The sequence below is a fragment of the Acipenser ruthenus genome, chromosome 2 (assembly GCF_902713425.1).
Source record: "Acipenser ruthenus chromosome 2, fAciRut3.2 maternal haplotype, whole genome shotgun sequence".
Taxonomy (NCBI): domain Eukaryota; kingdom Metazoa; phylum Chordata; class Actinopteri; order Acipenseriformes; family Acipenseridae; genus Acipenser; species Acipenser ruthenus.
In genome coordinates, this window is record NC_081190.1 from 9,637,066 (window position 1) to 9,652,817 (window position 15,752).

Sequence of the window (15,752 nt, forward strand, 5' to 3'; positions counted from 1 at the left end):
GAAATAACTTAATACCACAATCCTCCTAACATACAAAAGACAAAATCAGATGGATGTTCTTATGAAGTACAACTATGTGTTTCTCGAGGATATAACCCACTACAGTAACAAAAGTCAGAGCCCATAGAATGAGCACAATACTCTACAGTAGATGAACACATGGCACCTCCAGTATATGCCAGTAGTCACAATGGATGCATGGCTTTAACTGTGAAGTAACCAGTGCCACCTACTTGTGCATGTACCAGTAAAAGAACCTTTGGCAGCAATTCCTCTCTTTTACATGAGCAACTTGAAGGAGTAGTTATTACTGGCCCTCGAAACTAAACTTTATTGCTATGGGGGTTTATCAGGAAAGACCACCGCAATACCCCATGCATCTGTTTTAGTACCATTGCTACACTAAAAGCAAGCTACATTAAAATATTCATAATGGAGTTTATTATACGTGAAAGTGCTTTCAGCCAAAGACAATTCTTAATAAAAAATACAAAAAAAAAAAAAGTCATCCCCAGAGACTGGCACACCTCACATAACAGTAAATTATTGGCTCATTAAAACAGCTACAATAGCATTGGCTTCACATTCTCCTTTACATTTAAATTATGAAATGTACAAACATGCACTGTTGGTTATTTGATTTTTAGAACCTTGATACACAATCAGCCCTATATTTTGTTATCCTAAACAGTTGCATTTAGATACACCATTGTTTATATAAATTGAATAAAGTCCCCGGTCGTTAACTTGAAATGAGAATTTCCTTAACAATTGCCTATTGTTTTATTGCAGGAAATTTGGCAAACCAGGACATAGAATCTGAAGTTGCTCCAACTAACATGCTGTGCTGTTTTATCATATAAGCGTCACCCATCGCTTGGTGTTGCCTTTTACATTCGAAAAATATAATTTCAATTGAAAGCTCAAAAAAGATTGTCCCATGAGAAGCACAAGCTTATTATTTCCAGACATTTTCATTATATAAAAAATAAAAAAACACAAAAAACCCACTGAAACAAAACGTGATGATCCCATTGTTTATGTTAAAAAAAAAAAAAAACTTTCAAAAAGACACCCTCCCAAAGAAAAAGTAAGTACTTTTGTCCATTATTTTATATTAAATAGTATAGCTCTGTCACGCTCCCACAGCAGCACAATTCAATGTTACAATGTGTAACTGGAATAGCTAGTTCTCCTTGTATTTCATGCCCGACTCCATTTCTTCAGCAGCACTGGCAGGAACAGCAGTCTTCCAGGGTCTTGACTTTGCTGGTCAGAACAGCAATTTCTTTACCAGCGTTGCTGCAAATATAAATACAGATTATTCATTTCTACTTTTTGGTCATCATCTCAATATCCATTCTTGAATAACACCATACATTTTGTACTATGATTATAAATGATTATAATTGCCTTGTTTTGTAAATTATTAATAACTTGTTTTATGTGAACACGGTGGCATTTCAAGCTGGGCCTCAACCTAATGGTGCTCAGGTGTAAAGTTTCTAAATAGCTTCACTTGGCAAGCTTGTTACAGAGACTTGCCTGGAATAACCCCAGAATGAATGACAGGCGGGGTGGATCCATGCAAGGGCCCTGATGCAGTTCCAAGCAAACCCTGCTGAATTCCGCTATTTTCTCTATAGGTTAGTTGTTTTCTGTCGTATAATATTTAACACATGTGCTAATGTTTCGCTTATAATCTCCATTTTCTCTCATAATAAAACCGATTGTACTGGAATTGTACTGTTTCACAGCTAACACAGTAACACTGCTGCCCCACTCTCAAGCTATGCAAGCCCTTGTGTTCCTTAGAGTGGAGTTGTACTGTTTCACAACTAACACAGTAACACTGCAGCCTGACTCTCAGGCTCTGCAAGCCCTCATGCTCCTCATATATGTTTTACGACCCTGACACTTTACGAAGCCTTTTAGGTGGACCCTTCACTTCAATTAGCATGTTTCAAATTGCACTTAACATATCAACAATCCTAGCTACAGAATAGGAGTGTATCAAAGTTTGTACAGTGGCGAATTCAGCTTTGTACGATTATGTGAAATGAATAAATCCATATTCCAATCTGGTACCTGGCTCTGTCCCATCCCATTTCCTCTTGATCCCTATACTGGTGTTCTGCTGCTCCTTTAAAGCTTCCACTGAGCAGTTGGGCCTCGGTAGCTGCGGTCCTGGTGTGGGTCCCGGTCTGTTACTGAAATATTTCTTTTTTAAGGCCTTCAGAGGTGTGGGGGAAAAAAAAAGATTGACACATTTACAGAACAAAAAACTGTCACAAGTTTTCTCCATCTTGTGCAACAAGATGCCTACAAAATGCTAATATTGTCTTATGAATATTTTTGTCTATATTATTCACTATGTAATAAAGCAAGTATTTTATTACTGTATAAACGTGTCTGGGTTTCATTAATTTCTGTTTTGAAAAAATATTTAGTTAAATGTATTCTTATAAGAAATCTGTTCTGGCAAACCCAAGCTCACGCCACAAAAATGCAAATGAGTACAGTGTGGCAAGTCTTAAAGAAGCAGGCCTGTTTATCTGGGCTGGATTCCTGGAAACACATTCTAAAAGGCCCTGGCAGAATCAGAAATACTCTCTCTCTCTCTCTCTGTGTACACAGAACCTGAGCTAGCAGGGGAACAACATGCTGCCAAAGCTAACATCAAAACAGTCCACACCCTGAAAGGCTGAAGACAATGAGCTGTGTTAAATCCATAACGAATATGATTAATGTCTACAGGGCATAGTGCACCTGAACTACTATTACTGGATTTATATAAAATAATAGCACAACATCCTCAATCTCTTACATTGCTAGGTTAGTTATATGGCTGAATAGCATCTGTATAAACAAACTGCAGATAAATCAATTTGTAGACTTCAAAATAATTGTGACTTCAACTGTTTCCAATGTTTCCAGTAACCCCCGTCCCAGTATGATGAATCACTTCTTTACAAAAAATGTCAAATGTACCATTAATAAAACCTGATGCAAGAGAATGAATGTGAATGCTACACCACATTTCACATACACTTCAGGTATGAATTGATTGATTATTCATTATAACTAAGTGATAATTAAGCAGTCCATCTACCATGGTGGTCCACATGTACTTCACAGCAGGAGTTATGTTGCAGCCTTTTGGTCAATCAAATTTAAATACTAAAAGAAACCAAAATTCAACGGCAAACGTGACTTCAAAATAATTGTAACGTTTGCCATTGAATTGTAGTTTTCTTTTAGAGTGTCTAAATTCAGCACTATTGAGTGTTTAATAGTTCTGGACAAAACAATTAATCTACATACACTGGCGTTTCTGTGAACAAAAACAGAGGGTCCCCTGGGACATCCGCTAAGAGGAATATCATATCGGATCAAATGGTTTGGGAAGAAAAAGTAAAATGGAAATGTGCAAAAGATCTGTTGCACTGATACTGTTGAAATAAGCTTAATTTTCGATATAACACTTACTTTGTGTAATCTGTGTGTAAGTGTTTGAAAACACATTTGTAAAACCTCTGCTTTGTATAACCAGTTTGGGTTTGGCCCGTGTACTATATAATATGTTTACATTTGGGAAGGGAGTTAGGTATGTGTAACTTGCAGAGAAGCCAGAAAGATACTGGCATGACCATATATAGCAAATGGATGTGGCAACTAAACAGGAATGTCAGTCCCTGAAGGTAACCACACCCAAACAGCAGCATCACAGCAAGCTGCAATAGAGCCTATATATAATCAGAAGTGAAGATTAGTTCGTTTCCTGACCAACAACCAACAAACACCATGCTCATTTTTGGCAGGGGCAGGGGGGTTCGTAGAGACATGGTAAATATTACTTTCGTTCTGTATTAGGCCAATATGTATTAGGCTAATATGTTTCTGCTTTGTCGCAATTTTATATATTGTATCTCGGTATTACAATTTAGACTATAATTAATATTAATTAGCAAAAATATATGCTGGCCTTTTAAACCTCTTACTTACAAGACTTTGACAGCCATGTGATGGAAAAAATAGATGGGGGTGAGACTGCATTTTGGAGCAAATGAAAATGTTATTTAATTACACAAAATATGCATTTACTATATGTAGCATTTACCTGTGAGGCTGTGAGGCGTGTGCAGGGGTTATATGTAAACAGGCCCTGTAGAAGCTCCAGCAGATCATCACCAGCGGCACTAAATATATGCTCCAGTGGTGTTCCAGGAAACATTTTGAATGATACATAGTCAGGCAGGCTCGTCATGTCCTACAAAATACACAATACAGAAATTACACACATTAAATACATTTCAAAACTTCTTGTGAGACTATAAAATGTATAGAGGAGATTTTCAGACATTAAAAAAACAGACATTTTTAAAATCAAGGCTGAATACGTCCAGCCTCTGTGCATATTCACAACAAGCTCTCTTGTTAAAAAAAAAAAAAGAATACTACTACTACTACTAATAAAACAACTTACAGGCCACTGTTCTTCAGTTGGAGTTCCCAAAGCTTCAAATATTTTTGTTAGCTGATCAAGATCAGAGTCTCCGGGCAAAAAGGGCACCTATTGGGGAAAAAACGCAAAATATATTTTATGTACATTTGCCGTTTTCCATAAAACCAGATACTTCTGGACACTTCACATGCTGATTGGATTGAATAGTTTTGATCTCAAACATTAGCTAGATGGACAGTTCAGAGGCAATTCCCGACTCGCTTATTGACAATGGGATGATGTTTCTGCTAAAGCTGGCTGGTAAACGGCATTTTGAACATGCTCTTGGAACTTATATTGCATTGGAGTGAAATCTGCAATGTTATCAGCACCCACTGGAATACTGTCTGAACCATCTGGACAGAACCCAAGTTCATCTATTTAAGCAGAAAAAGCCTTGGAAACAAAGCATAATTATTTGACCACACTATAGTATACGGGTAATCTAAATGACTTACAAACAAAAACCCTTAGCTGTCTAGCACAGCAGCTGCAAAACTTTAATCTGTTACTCACCCTGAGGAGCAACTCCGCTAATATACAGCCAACTGCCCACATGTCTACACCCACACCATACATCCTGGCTCCAAACAGCAGCTCCGGTGCCCTGTACCACCTGAAAGTAGACAAAGAAAAGAGACTGTCACAATACATCCATGTAAGCTAGCAGGAAACTGTCACTGTAGAAATATTTCTGTCAAGTTTCATCAGTTTACTATATTCTACCATAAGATTATACTGAAATATATGGATATAGACCATAGCTGATATTTGATTGGCTTGTGGCGGCCATGTTTTTTAATGCAGCAACTTGCTTTGAACAAATCCTATACCAGGACCTTCCGATGAGCATGCGTGCCAATTTACGTGCCAATCGGCATTGTGGTTTCAGAAAAGTAGATTGTTACAAATGTGGTCACATGGTTTGGCAGACATATTGAAATGTTATAGCTTGTTGTATATAACTTGTTCTTTTCAGCAGTGCTATTCTGTTGTGTTCCAAAATATGTTTCAACGTCCTTTTTCTTATCTTAAAAAGTACCATTAATGATATTTTGATTTCTGATGTTTGAGGCGTGAAATCTGGAGATTCTTATTCTTGTTATTCTTATCCATTCACTGAGTGTATTCATAGTATCAGTAAAGCTTTGTGCCGATTCATCTTTGGGGAATAAAAGGACTAGGCCAACTACCATTCAGACCTCAAAAAACATTGTTATTAGCTCATCACCTCATCGCTGGTTTTTTTTTTTCCTAGTAAGACAGGATCTTAAAGTAACAAAAACAATGACCGGTATTTTCACAGAAATTTTGACTTACCTTGTGACAACCTGATGTGTGTACACTCTATTAGGGCTTCCAAAAGCTTTTGCCAGACCAAAATCTGCAAGTTTCAGTACTCCATTCTCATCTAGCAACAGGTTATTGGGCTTTAAATCCTATACAAAAATGACATATTTCAGACAACAGTTACTTACTGCTAAAGATTCACTCGTGACTCAAGCTAAAGCTTGGAGAAGTTCCTACCTTGCTCAGCACCAATCTTTAGAATCTGTTTTTCATCATCAGTCTATATGACCAAAGCAGTACTTGGATAGATCAACATTCATTTAACCATGTTGTGCTCCGTGAGCCAGTACCGTGATATATTTAACCTCAAGATATCGCCCTTGTGTAACATAATTACTTTGCCTCAAGTCAATTTAAAATTGCTTTGCATGTTTCCTTTTAACAGGAGCTCAGTCATTTTCAAACACAAGAACAGAAACAGAACATAATAAAGGCTATGTACGATAGAAAGTCTTTCATACCATCCAATTGTTAGAAACGCGCAGATTACTTTAGTTGGCTATTGAGGACACATTAAAATGACATAAACACAGTACAATTTGACAATACTAGTTAAAATTGTACAGGCACTATAAGGAAACCTGCGGCTCCCTGGACTGTATGAGCCACCCAGCACACCATGCGGTTGTGCCATTACCAGACAAGATCCTCAGGGACCACAATCAATTTCAGGTTGAATCAGTCATGACGTGTATGCATCAGCCTTACCCTGTGTAAGACCCAGTGATGGTGCATGTATTCAAGACCCTGAAGTGTCATAAGAGTGTATGCCTTGATATTTGCTGGGGTCAAAACCAGACTAGTGTCCTTTATTATTACCTGCAAAAGAAAAAAAAGAAAAAGAAAACATGAAGACAAGTCTGTCTCATCCAATCCTTGGACTCTTTCAGGAATTTCCTTCCATAAGGAACTGAGCTGTGACCACCAGAAATGACAATGACGTACACCATCCCCTTGAGAAAACTGATACCACCAAGCAGAAACTGAAGATTAGGAGTTCGGACAACCTATGAAATTAACACAATTTCTAAACTTGTCAGTTTAGAATACAGCTAAAGTTCCCTACACATTATTATGTCTTGTCTATGCAATTATCAACCAGCCATCAGCTGATTTGAACAAAATAGAAATGGAGTTATCCTCAATAGGGATGTTTTTACTTCTAACTGGAACATTTAGGACAGACTGATACAGACAATGGCTTTTCTAGTGCAAATATACATAATCAAAAATAAAGCATAGTAGTGCAGAGGGACTGGCATCTCTGATAGAATGTTTTGCAAGGACATGGGCTTGTAAGCGGGAGGCTAAACCAATCAGAAGACTCATAATATTGAGAATGTAAAGACATACACATTGACATCTTTTATTCTTAAATTCATATACAAAACCTATTTCAGGGGTGGCACATGACACAATGCACTTTCTAGAATAAAGCTGAAAAACAAAAGCATTTTAAAAAGTGCTCTTTATAAAACAAAACAATAAATACAAACACACAGTGTTTGAGCAGTAATATTTGGTAACTTACATTGAGTATTTCTTTGTACATGATGCTCTTGGGGTTAAAAAAAAAAAAGAAAAGGCTAAATACGAAGCCAAATGAACAGGGTGTATGCGTGAACACTAACACAATCTGTTCATATTCGAAATGCACTCCAGAACTGTTTACAGGAACCAGAATGCTCCATTCCAAGAAAGCAAGACATCAACCATTTAGCAATGGAAACTATACTGACAAACTGCTACTGAAATTGATCACTGTGTTGATTCAACAGACCAACTGTATAGGAAACTGAACTCAACATACAATACACACAGAAAAGACCAACTGTATAGGGAACTGAACTGTATAGGGAACTGGACTCAACCTACAATACACACAGAACAGACCAAGTGTATAGGGAACTGAACTCAACCTACAATACACACAGAATAGACCAAGTGTATAGGGAACTGAACTCAACCTACAATACGCACAGAACAGACCAAGTGTATAGGGAACTGAACTCAATATACAATACACACAGAACAGACCAAGTGTATAGGGAACTGAACTCAATATACAATACACACAGAACAGACCAAGTGTATAGGGAACTGAACTCAATATACAGACTAAGTGTATAGGGAACTGAACTCAGCATACAATACACACAGAACAGACCAAGGGTATAGGGAACTGAACTCAATATACAGACCAAGTGTATTGGGAACTGAACTCAACATACAATACACACAGAACAGACCAAGTGTATAGGGAACTGAAAATAGCCTACCCGCCTACCTACACATGGCATTCCATTTCTCTCAACAGGAACACAGAAATACTACAGGGGTATTTCTTCACAGCTGGGATTGCTATTCATCAGAATTCTTTGCCTTTTTTTTCAAATCAGGCATCAAGAGTTAGCTTTAAACTTCTCTTACCTCAAGATCAGTTTCCATGAAGTCAAACACAAGGCTAATATTTGATTTGTGTCCAAAAGCATCCAGAAGCTGTAAGAGTAAAATCACAATATTTGTATTTAAATACTTTAATTAGGTTTCCATTTTCCTGGGAACACAAACAATCATATTTCAATCAACTAAAAAGAGTGGAAGTATTTGTATCAAAATGGTTTAGATTAATTAAACTAGCAGGTAAATGGTCATTCTAAACCCATTTATATTGCACTTAACAGATTAAATAGCTCAGTCAACACCCTTTAATTCAAAGTGATCTGTGAAAATGAGGCTGCCTCTGTTCTTGAGCAAATAAACAGAAAACACTTACTCCAATAATGTTCTGATGGCTTAACTCTTGCAGCAGCTTGATTTCTCTAAGAGCCGTTCTGTTAATTCCTGTCCAAAGAGAAATTCATGTTTAAATTCCAAATCCCTCTGAAACTGCGCTGCTTGTGTTACAGTACTGCAGTATACTCATCAAGTGTAAGAACGTCGCTGTTAACCGTACCAGACAGGTTCATACGGTATTCAACACATTAGGAGAACACAGTTCATGCCAAAACATCAAAGTATGGGCAAGGCTCATTAAAATTAGACTAGCCGTATCAAGATATAGCCTTTAACATTTTCAAACTGAAATCACAGTTTTAAAGAAATTCTGAATAACTCAATTTAAAATTAGGGCAATTTTAATAACACCAAAGAACAATTCATTAAATAACTGAAGCTCCTTTAGAACTGTAAAAATATCTGTGACAAACACAAATTTCACTATTTCTATAAGGTGAGACTCCCACCTAGTGGACAGTACTTGAACAACATTAATTAAAAAACAAACAAACAAAAAAACCACAGCATTGTATCAACCCAGTGCTCTATTTAAAAATATAAAAGTTATTTCTAAATTCAGAATACAGGTAAACCCTCCCTGTATGGTAGTACAGTTTGGATAAACTAGGTCCTATGCATTTCTTACTTTAAATTATTTTGAGTGCTAGATATCAGGCTCATGTTAGGGCAGCAGTGTGGAGTAGTGGTTAGGGCTCTGGGCTCTGGACTCTTGACCGGAGGGGTTGCGAGTTCAATCCCAGGTGGGGGACACTGCTGTTGTCCCCTTGAGCAAGGTACTTTACCTAGATTGCTCCAGCAAAAACCCAACTGTATAAATGGGAATCTATATGTAAAAATAATGTGCAAAAAAAAAAAGTAATGTAATTGTATGTAAAAAATAATGTGATATCTTGTAACAATTGTAAGTAGCCCTGGAAAAGGGTGTCTGCTAATAAATAAATAGCCTAATAATAATGTTAAAGTTGCTCTTTTCCCTCAGGTACTGTTTATATGGCAGATGAATACCAAGTACAGTCATTTTAACAATAGCCTGATAATTTTGTGTTAGGTTGTCCTCAGACCAGCCTGCATTTCCTTGTTTAAGGGAACTAGGATTCTTCCCAGTTCCCTTAGAAAAATCTTATGATACTGAAAATATATGCACTTACCATCTTTAGCTTCCAACCTATGTCCAAGCTTAATCTGAAAAGTAGAAATATCTCACTGTTAACTCCATTCTGTTTGTGTTAATGCATTTAAATATAATGGTAGTGCTTAACTCATCACATTAATGACTTGCATTTAGGGAATTGCTGAAAAACTACAGCTTTGAATGTCAGCAGTTCAAAAGTACTACGGAATCCCATTTACAAACATAACTGTGCAGTAAAATAAAATGTGTAATCCACAGACATTAAGGGGTAGCATCACATTACATGAGCAGACCTGTCATGTCTATAAGGGTACCACTATCGTGTTGGGTTATAATAGAAACATTTGGAACCCAGATCCCATGAGAGCTGTAGGGTGAGCTGTCTCCACGCTTGTACACCTTGGTGTGTGCTACTGCTTGCTTGCATGATTGGTGTCTGCTTACAACAATTTTTTATTGAGTCTTCAAGCAGTCATCTGTCCAGTTTATTTACATTCCACAAAGGCAGTTTTAGATGCAGAAACAGCATATTATATAAAAGCCAATTACAGTAGAAAAAACAAAGAAAAAAACTCAAAAACTCACCTTCTTAATAGCAACAATTTTGTCTGTATTTCTTTCCCTTGCTTTGTACACAGTGGCAAACTGGAAAATAAAAATGTTTTATAATTGTGTTGCGGAATAAAACAACATATGGTCTATTACTGTGCATTTCCAAGCATGCATTTCATTTAAATGCACACTAAACGGTAGTTTTCAAAAAAGCATCTCTGAAGTCTTATGTTATTCTACTGCTCCTATTCAAACAGTCAGTAGACTGCCTGTTGCAAAGCCACAAAAACCCGTATATACACAATTAATATTGTGGTTCATACATACTGACAGGCAGTACTTTTTGTCTGTATGAATCACAATATTATTGTATGTGTTCAGAGCGTACTGTCCCTTTCTGTGGAAAACATGTTCATTGTTCACTAAACATATGCTGCATTTTGTTTACTAACTTACTCAGTACCCGTTCAAAATCAACCTTCCCTTACCTGACCCTCTCCAAGAAAATCAAGCTTTTCGTATCGTTTTGCTCGAGACTTCACCGGCCCCGCCATCATCTCAAACGGTGTTTAACTGTCACTCACACTACTTCCTGCTATAGGAGTTAAAGCCGCCTAACTGCTTCCAGGTCAGTCGAGACATGTTTCCACTGAGGCACAATCAAGTGATAATGTAATGCAAAACTCTTTTATATTTCTGAATACTTTAAAAAATAATACATAGTTGTTTGTTATATATGTATTTCCTTATTTCAATGTCCTTTATGACTCATCATAATTTTGTCGAACAGACCTTTTAAAAACGGAGAAAGACCATGTTTATATTAATTTGTCACAGTTAGCCCTCTTTAAACGAATATTTATACTATTAATATATACTTGATTTATTTATGGTTTTATGATAATTATTATTATAATGTTACCTTTATAAGTAGTTGTATACTTTATAAATGCTCACAATACTCTGTCTGACTCGATGTGGTCAGAAACATAAGAATGGCATTTTAAACTGGAACCTAATCAGACCTGGCCCGATTTCATTTTTTGGTTTTTACTGCCATCTGGTGGCATTAAGCTGGACCCATTTACAACATAATTTAAAAGTTACACTACCCCCACATACACCTTAACTAGTGACAATTCCGAAAATAAGGCTTGCTTGCTTAAAGGGTGATTGTTTATTACTTTATAATAATTTGATCTTAGAAAGACACACAAATGAATAATTTCAGGAGCAAGATATTATGGGTTAGGTGTTTTGCAGAGTGAGCATTTTTAATGTTAGGGAAGCACTCAGTCAAACTATTTCTGCTCTGTAATTAGCTTTGCAGCCAGTAGATAACAGTGCAACATGTTGTCACATGGCATGACAGGGCACTAACACTCACAGTTTCCCTCGGTGCCCAATGGGTTTAATGGCATCTTCAGAAGTGTAAGACTACTGTGATGTACACCGATCTAAAGGACGCTACAGAGGGAGGTCTTGATGCTTATGGTGGCAGATACAATATTTTATTTGCCAATATACATGCTGAGCATGAACATGACCATGTCTTTTTGTATATCCTGATTGTAAGTCACACAATTAGAGTGAAAGGACTGTACCTTATACAGTAGGTCTCTGTGTACTGTATGTATTGTATGCTTAAGTGTGCATTTCATAGGAAAACTGACCTGAATGTAACTTGACAATGCCTGCCTTTACAATATATACACTTTTGTTATTGTAACATCATTTAATACATTATTTGTATTGGGGGGGCTTGAACATAGATACCTTGAACCTCAGAACCCCTGTTCTAACGATTCTGTGGTCCCGTTTCACACATAGAAAACATAAAGGAATGATTAGAGGAGAAACCTTAAAATGGAGCGAGGAAACCAGTGGTGTACCACAAGGATCAGTATTAGGTCCTCTGCTCTTCCTAATCTACATTAATGACTTAGATTCTGGTATAGTAAGCAAACTCGTTAAATTTGAAGACGACACAAAAATAGGAGGAGTGGCAAATACCATTGCAGCAGCAAATGCATTGATAAGACCTCATCTAGAATATTGTGTTCAGTTCTGGTCACCTTGCTACAAAAAGGATATTGCTGCTCTAGTGCAAAGCAGAGCGACCAGAATTATTCCGGGTTTAAAAGGCATGACATATGCAGACAGGCTAAAATAACTGAATCTATTCAGTCTTGAAAAAAGAAGACTATGCAGTGATCTGATTCAAGCATTTAAAATTCTGAAAGGTATTGACAATGTCGACCCAGGGGACTTTTTCGACCTGAAAAAAGAAACAAGGACAGGGGTCACAAATGGAGATTAGATAATGGGGCATTCAGAACAGAAAATAGGAGGCACTTTTTTTACACAGAGAATTGTGAGAGTCTGGAACCAACTCCCCAGTAATGTTGTTGAAGCTGACACTCTGGGATCCTTCAAGTTGCTTGATGAGATTCTGGGATCAATAAGCTACTAACAACCAAACGAGCAAGATGGGCCAAATGGCCTCCTCTCATTTGTAAACTTTCTTATGTTCTTATGTTCTTTTGAATAACAAGATCTCAACATTTTACTTACAGTATGAAAAAAAATGAAACAAAACGTGACGGCATAGAGATGAAACTCTAATATTGTGGACTTCTGGACAACTAAACACCAATCATAGTCTTAGGATCATGCGCTAGTGCCATATAGTGTCAAAAGTATAGGCACTGTGACAGCTAACCTGTGTGGCAAGGAACCCCGGTCTCCCATACAAACAATAGAGATAATTAGTTACCTTGTCTTGAGTAATTACAAATATAATAATGCATGGGTAGTTAGAATAGATTATTACACAATAATATGTCTCAAATTGGTTACGGGAAGCAATGCACTAGACTAGAGGCTATTTTTATATATTCTCTCTTTCTTAAACATGTCACTGGCAGCTTAATTAGTAGTTCCTAATCATGTGCATTTCATCGACAAATCATTAAGAAATGTATTTCTTTTTCCACATTTCCCAATTATTTTGACGTATTCCTGGTTCTTTTGAGTTACTGTTTTTATCTTTATCTTTATCTGTGAGCTTGTCTGGTATAGTCTAGCTGCCTAGGACTGAAAAGATTTCTTCTGTGATAAAATGGCATTTCAACTTGGCTGGTCCCACCTATTCACCCACTCTCTCTCTCTCTCTCTCTCTCTCTCTCTCTCTCTCTCTCTCTCTCTCTCTCTCTCTCTCTCTCTCTCTCTCTCTCTCTCTCTCTCTCTCTCTCTCTCTCTCTCTCTCTCTCTCTCTCTCTCTCTCTCTCTCTCTCTCTCTCTCTCTCTCTCTCTCTCTCTCTCTCCATATATGTATGGAGAGAGAAGGTTGAGCCAACAGTTATAGCCCTATAGCTGCATGTGTGCATTTATTCTCTTTGAAGTTGAGAGATGAAAGTATTATCCTGTGATTACAAGTGTGTTGATGTGAACAGCATAAAAAGACCAGTGTGCAGTAACTTGACAGGACATTCATTCAGATTAGATTCCATTGCAGTCTACATGGAAAGAATCAGTATGTATAGCATATAGTACATATCAGCAGTCCAGATAAGCTGCTGGCACCATTGTCAGAGGTAACCGCTTAAAAAAAGGTGCCTATAATAGTAAACAAACTGCTTTATAATTTATTAATACATTTCCTTATTTTATTTATCTGTATGGCTTGATACTGAAGTTTTAACATGTTTAAGAATTTAAGAATTTAATGTTAAAATATAAGTAATGTAATTAATTTGCAGAGTCAGTGTGATACCTCAAAAAGAAAATGCGCTGAGCTGATAAAGAACCTTGTGGAACACAAGCGTGGTTGTACAGGAGTTCAGAGTAACATTGCAGTTAAAATGGAAGGCTCTTTTTTAATGCCTACCTGTGACGGGGTACTCTGTGCGTATTTTATGTTTTGTGTGCATATGTATTATTTAAAACATACTCTTTTGTGCATTTAAAACACACTATTTTATTGTTAGTATTATTTACAGCCTGGATGGGGTTAAAATGCCCCATCCAGGGCATGAGAACACGTGGTCAACAGCAAGTGATTATTGACAAACTGACCACACATATGAGAAACCCCATGCCGAATGTGGTCGGGGGGTAAACTAGGTAACAAGCAGCACTTATTTTTGTTTTGTGTCTTTTTTTGTTTGTCTGTGTTTTGTTTCTGTTTAAACTTTTTATTTTTCAGTAAATCTGTGCACCAACGCATTCATTCAGACGCTCAGTGGAATCTCTACACTTCAGTCCTCTAGCATGTCCAGATATACAACATTTGACCAGCTGAGTGTGTCGATTTCATGGGTACAAAGCTACACTATGTGAAATACCCCCCACCCCCCCAATAAATAAATAAACCACAATAATGTAAAGGTGCTAAAGAAGTAAAAAGGCTGAAATACAGAAATAACAGATAAACAAAGCCGTAATGTGGAAGATGTTGGAATCATTTTATGGTTATTATTTAAACAATGCAGTTATATCTTCTGGATTTTTCTCCCTGGACTTTAGTCATACTGCCTGCATCAGTAATGAAAAAAAACCTCTCAAAGGATGAAGCCTAATTTAATGATAAAAAATAGTGTATTTTTTGTAAGTCATCCTGTCAGAAGTTAGATCACAAGGGTCTGAAGACTTTCTTTTTAGCCAGTTAGAAGACCTCATTACTTCAAGCTCTTGTCCTTTTATTCTTAACTGAGAGTGAACTATCTATAATTAAACCTGAGCTCTAATTACACGTCCATCAAAGCTACACAAAATTTTACCACTGAAGGATTCCAAGCTATAGCACTGGAGAAATGCTTGTCTAAGCTTTTTAATGGCCATCAAGCCATTAATCTTAGCAGCCTCTGACAGGTCTTTCAAATGAATTTCAGGGCCTAGCAGCTACTTCTTTTTTTCATAACCAATTTGAAATGAAAATTGCCTTTCTCTGCCACACGTCATCACAGCTCTGAAATGATTATTACGGTTTAATAGAGATGGGAGTTTTCCCCTCGTGTTTTCCCCTGATGCCCCCAAACCCATTGGAGAGAAAACCAGAAGTATTGTTAGAGGAGACCTATTCCCATCCACTGTCAATGTGAATCAGGTAGAAAAGATGGAAACTAGTGGAGTAGCTAACCAGCGGCTCTGCAGTAACCTATCAATCTTTGAGGGAAAACTCTAAAGCTGAGGGAACATGAAGCCACTTTTGTTTAGGAACAGTTGTTTGAAACCTGGTTCCAGGAGACCAGGAGACCTAGTTTGAGGCAATTTTGCTGTATCAAACCCCAAGTCTCCCCTGGTGGACCATGGGGTAGCCTGAAACCTACTGTAGTCTCCTGAAACCAAGTTCCAAGCCACAAAGTGGCTTCATGTTCCCTCAGGTTTAGAAGTCAAGTTGACAAATGTTATACA

The 15,752-nt window shown here is 37.2% G+C and overlaps 1 protein-coding gene across 2 annotated transcripts; it reads right to left on the reverse strand.

Moving 5' to 3' along the window:
• Positions 1–424: 424 nt before the first annotated feature.
• LOC117974168 (cyclin-dependent kinase 7) lies at positions 425–10,986 on the reverse strand. Of its 2 annotated transcripts, XM_058988744.1 has the most exons (12): positions 10,826–10,985; positions 10,371–10,430; positions 9,802–9,835; positions 8,631–8,698; positions 8,285–8,353; positions 6,563–6,673; positions 5,825–5,943; positions 5,021–5,120; positions 4,487–4,573; positions 4,121–4,270; positions 2,089–2,233; positions 425–1,302 (listed from the first exon to the last, which is right to left on the reverse strand). In XM_058988744.1, the coding sequence occupies exons 1-12, from the start codon at positions 10,892–10,894 to the stop codon at positions 1,274–1,276; spliced, it is 1,041 nt and encodes a 346-aa protein (XP_058844727.1). In that variant the 5' UTR covers positions 10,895–10,985; the 3' UTR covers positions 425–1,273. The 2 variants fall into 2 exon arrangements, with proteins under 2 accessions (XP_058844727.1, XP_058844733.1); XM_058988750.1 differs by lacking the exon at positions 6,563–6,673 and having other exon boundaries at positions 10,826–10,986.
• Positions 10,987–15,752: the final 4,766 nt, after the last annotated feature.

Bases quoted from the DNA above. Each gene is read 5' to 3' on its own strand.
- LOC117974168 (XM_058988744.1), bottom strand. From the start codon at position 10,894: ATGATGGCGGGGCCGGTGAAGTCTCGAGCAAAACGATACGAAAAGCTT. The intron at 8,354-8,630 runs GTAAGTGTTTTC...TTACTCTTACAG, and splicing joins GCCATCAGAACATTATTGGA to CTTCTGGATGCTTTTGGACA. The intron at 6,674-8,284 runs GTAAGAGAAGTT...TTTCTTTTGCAG, and splicing joins TCATGGAAACTGATCTTGAG to GTAATAATAAAGGACACTAG.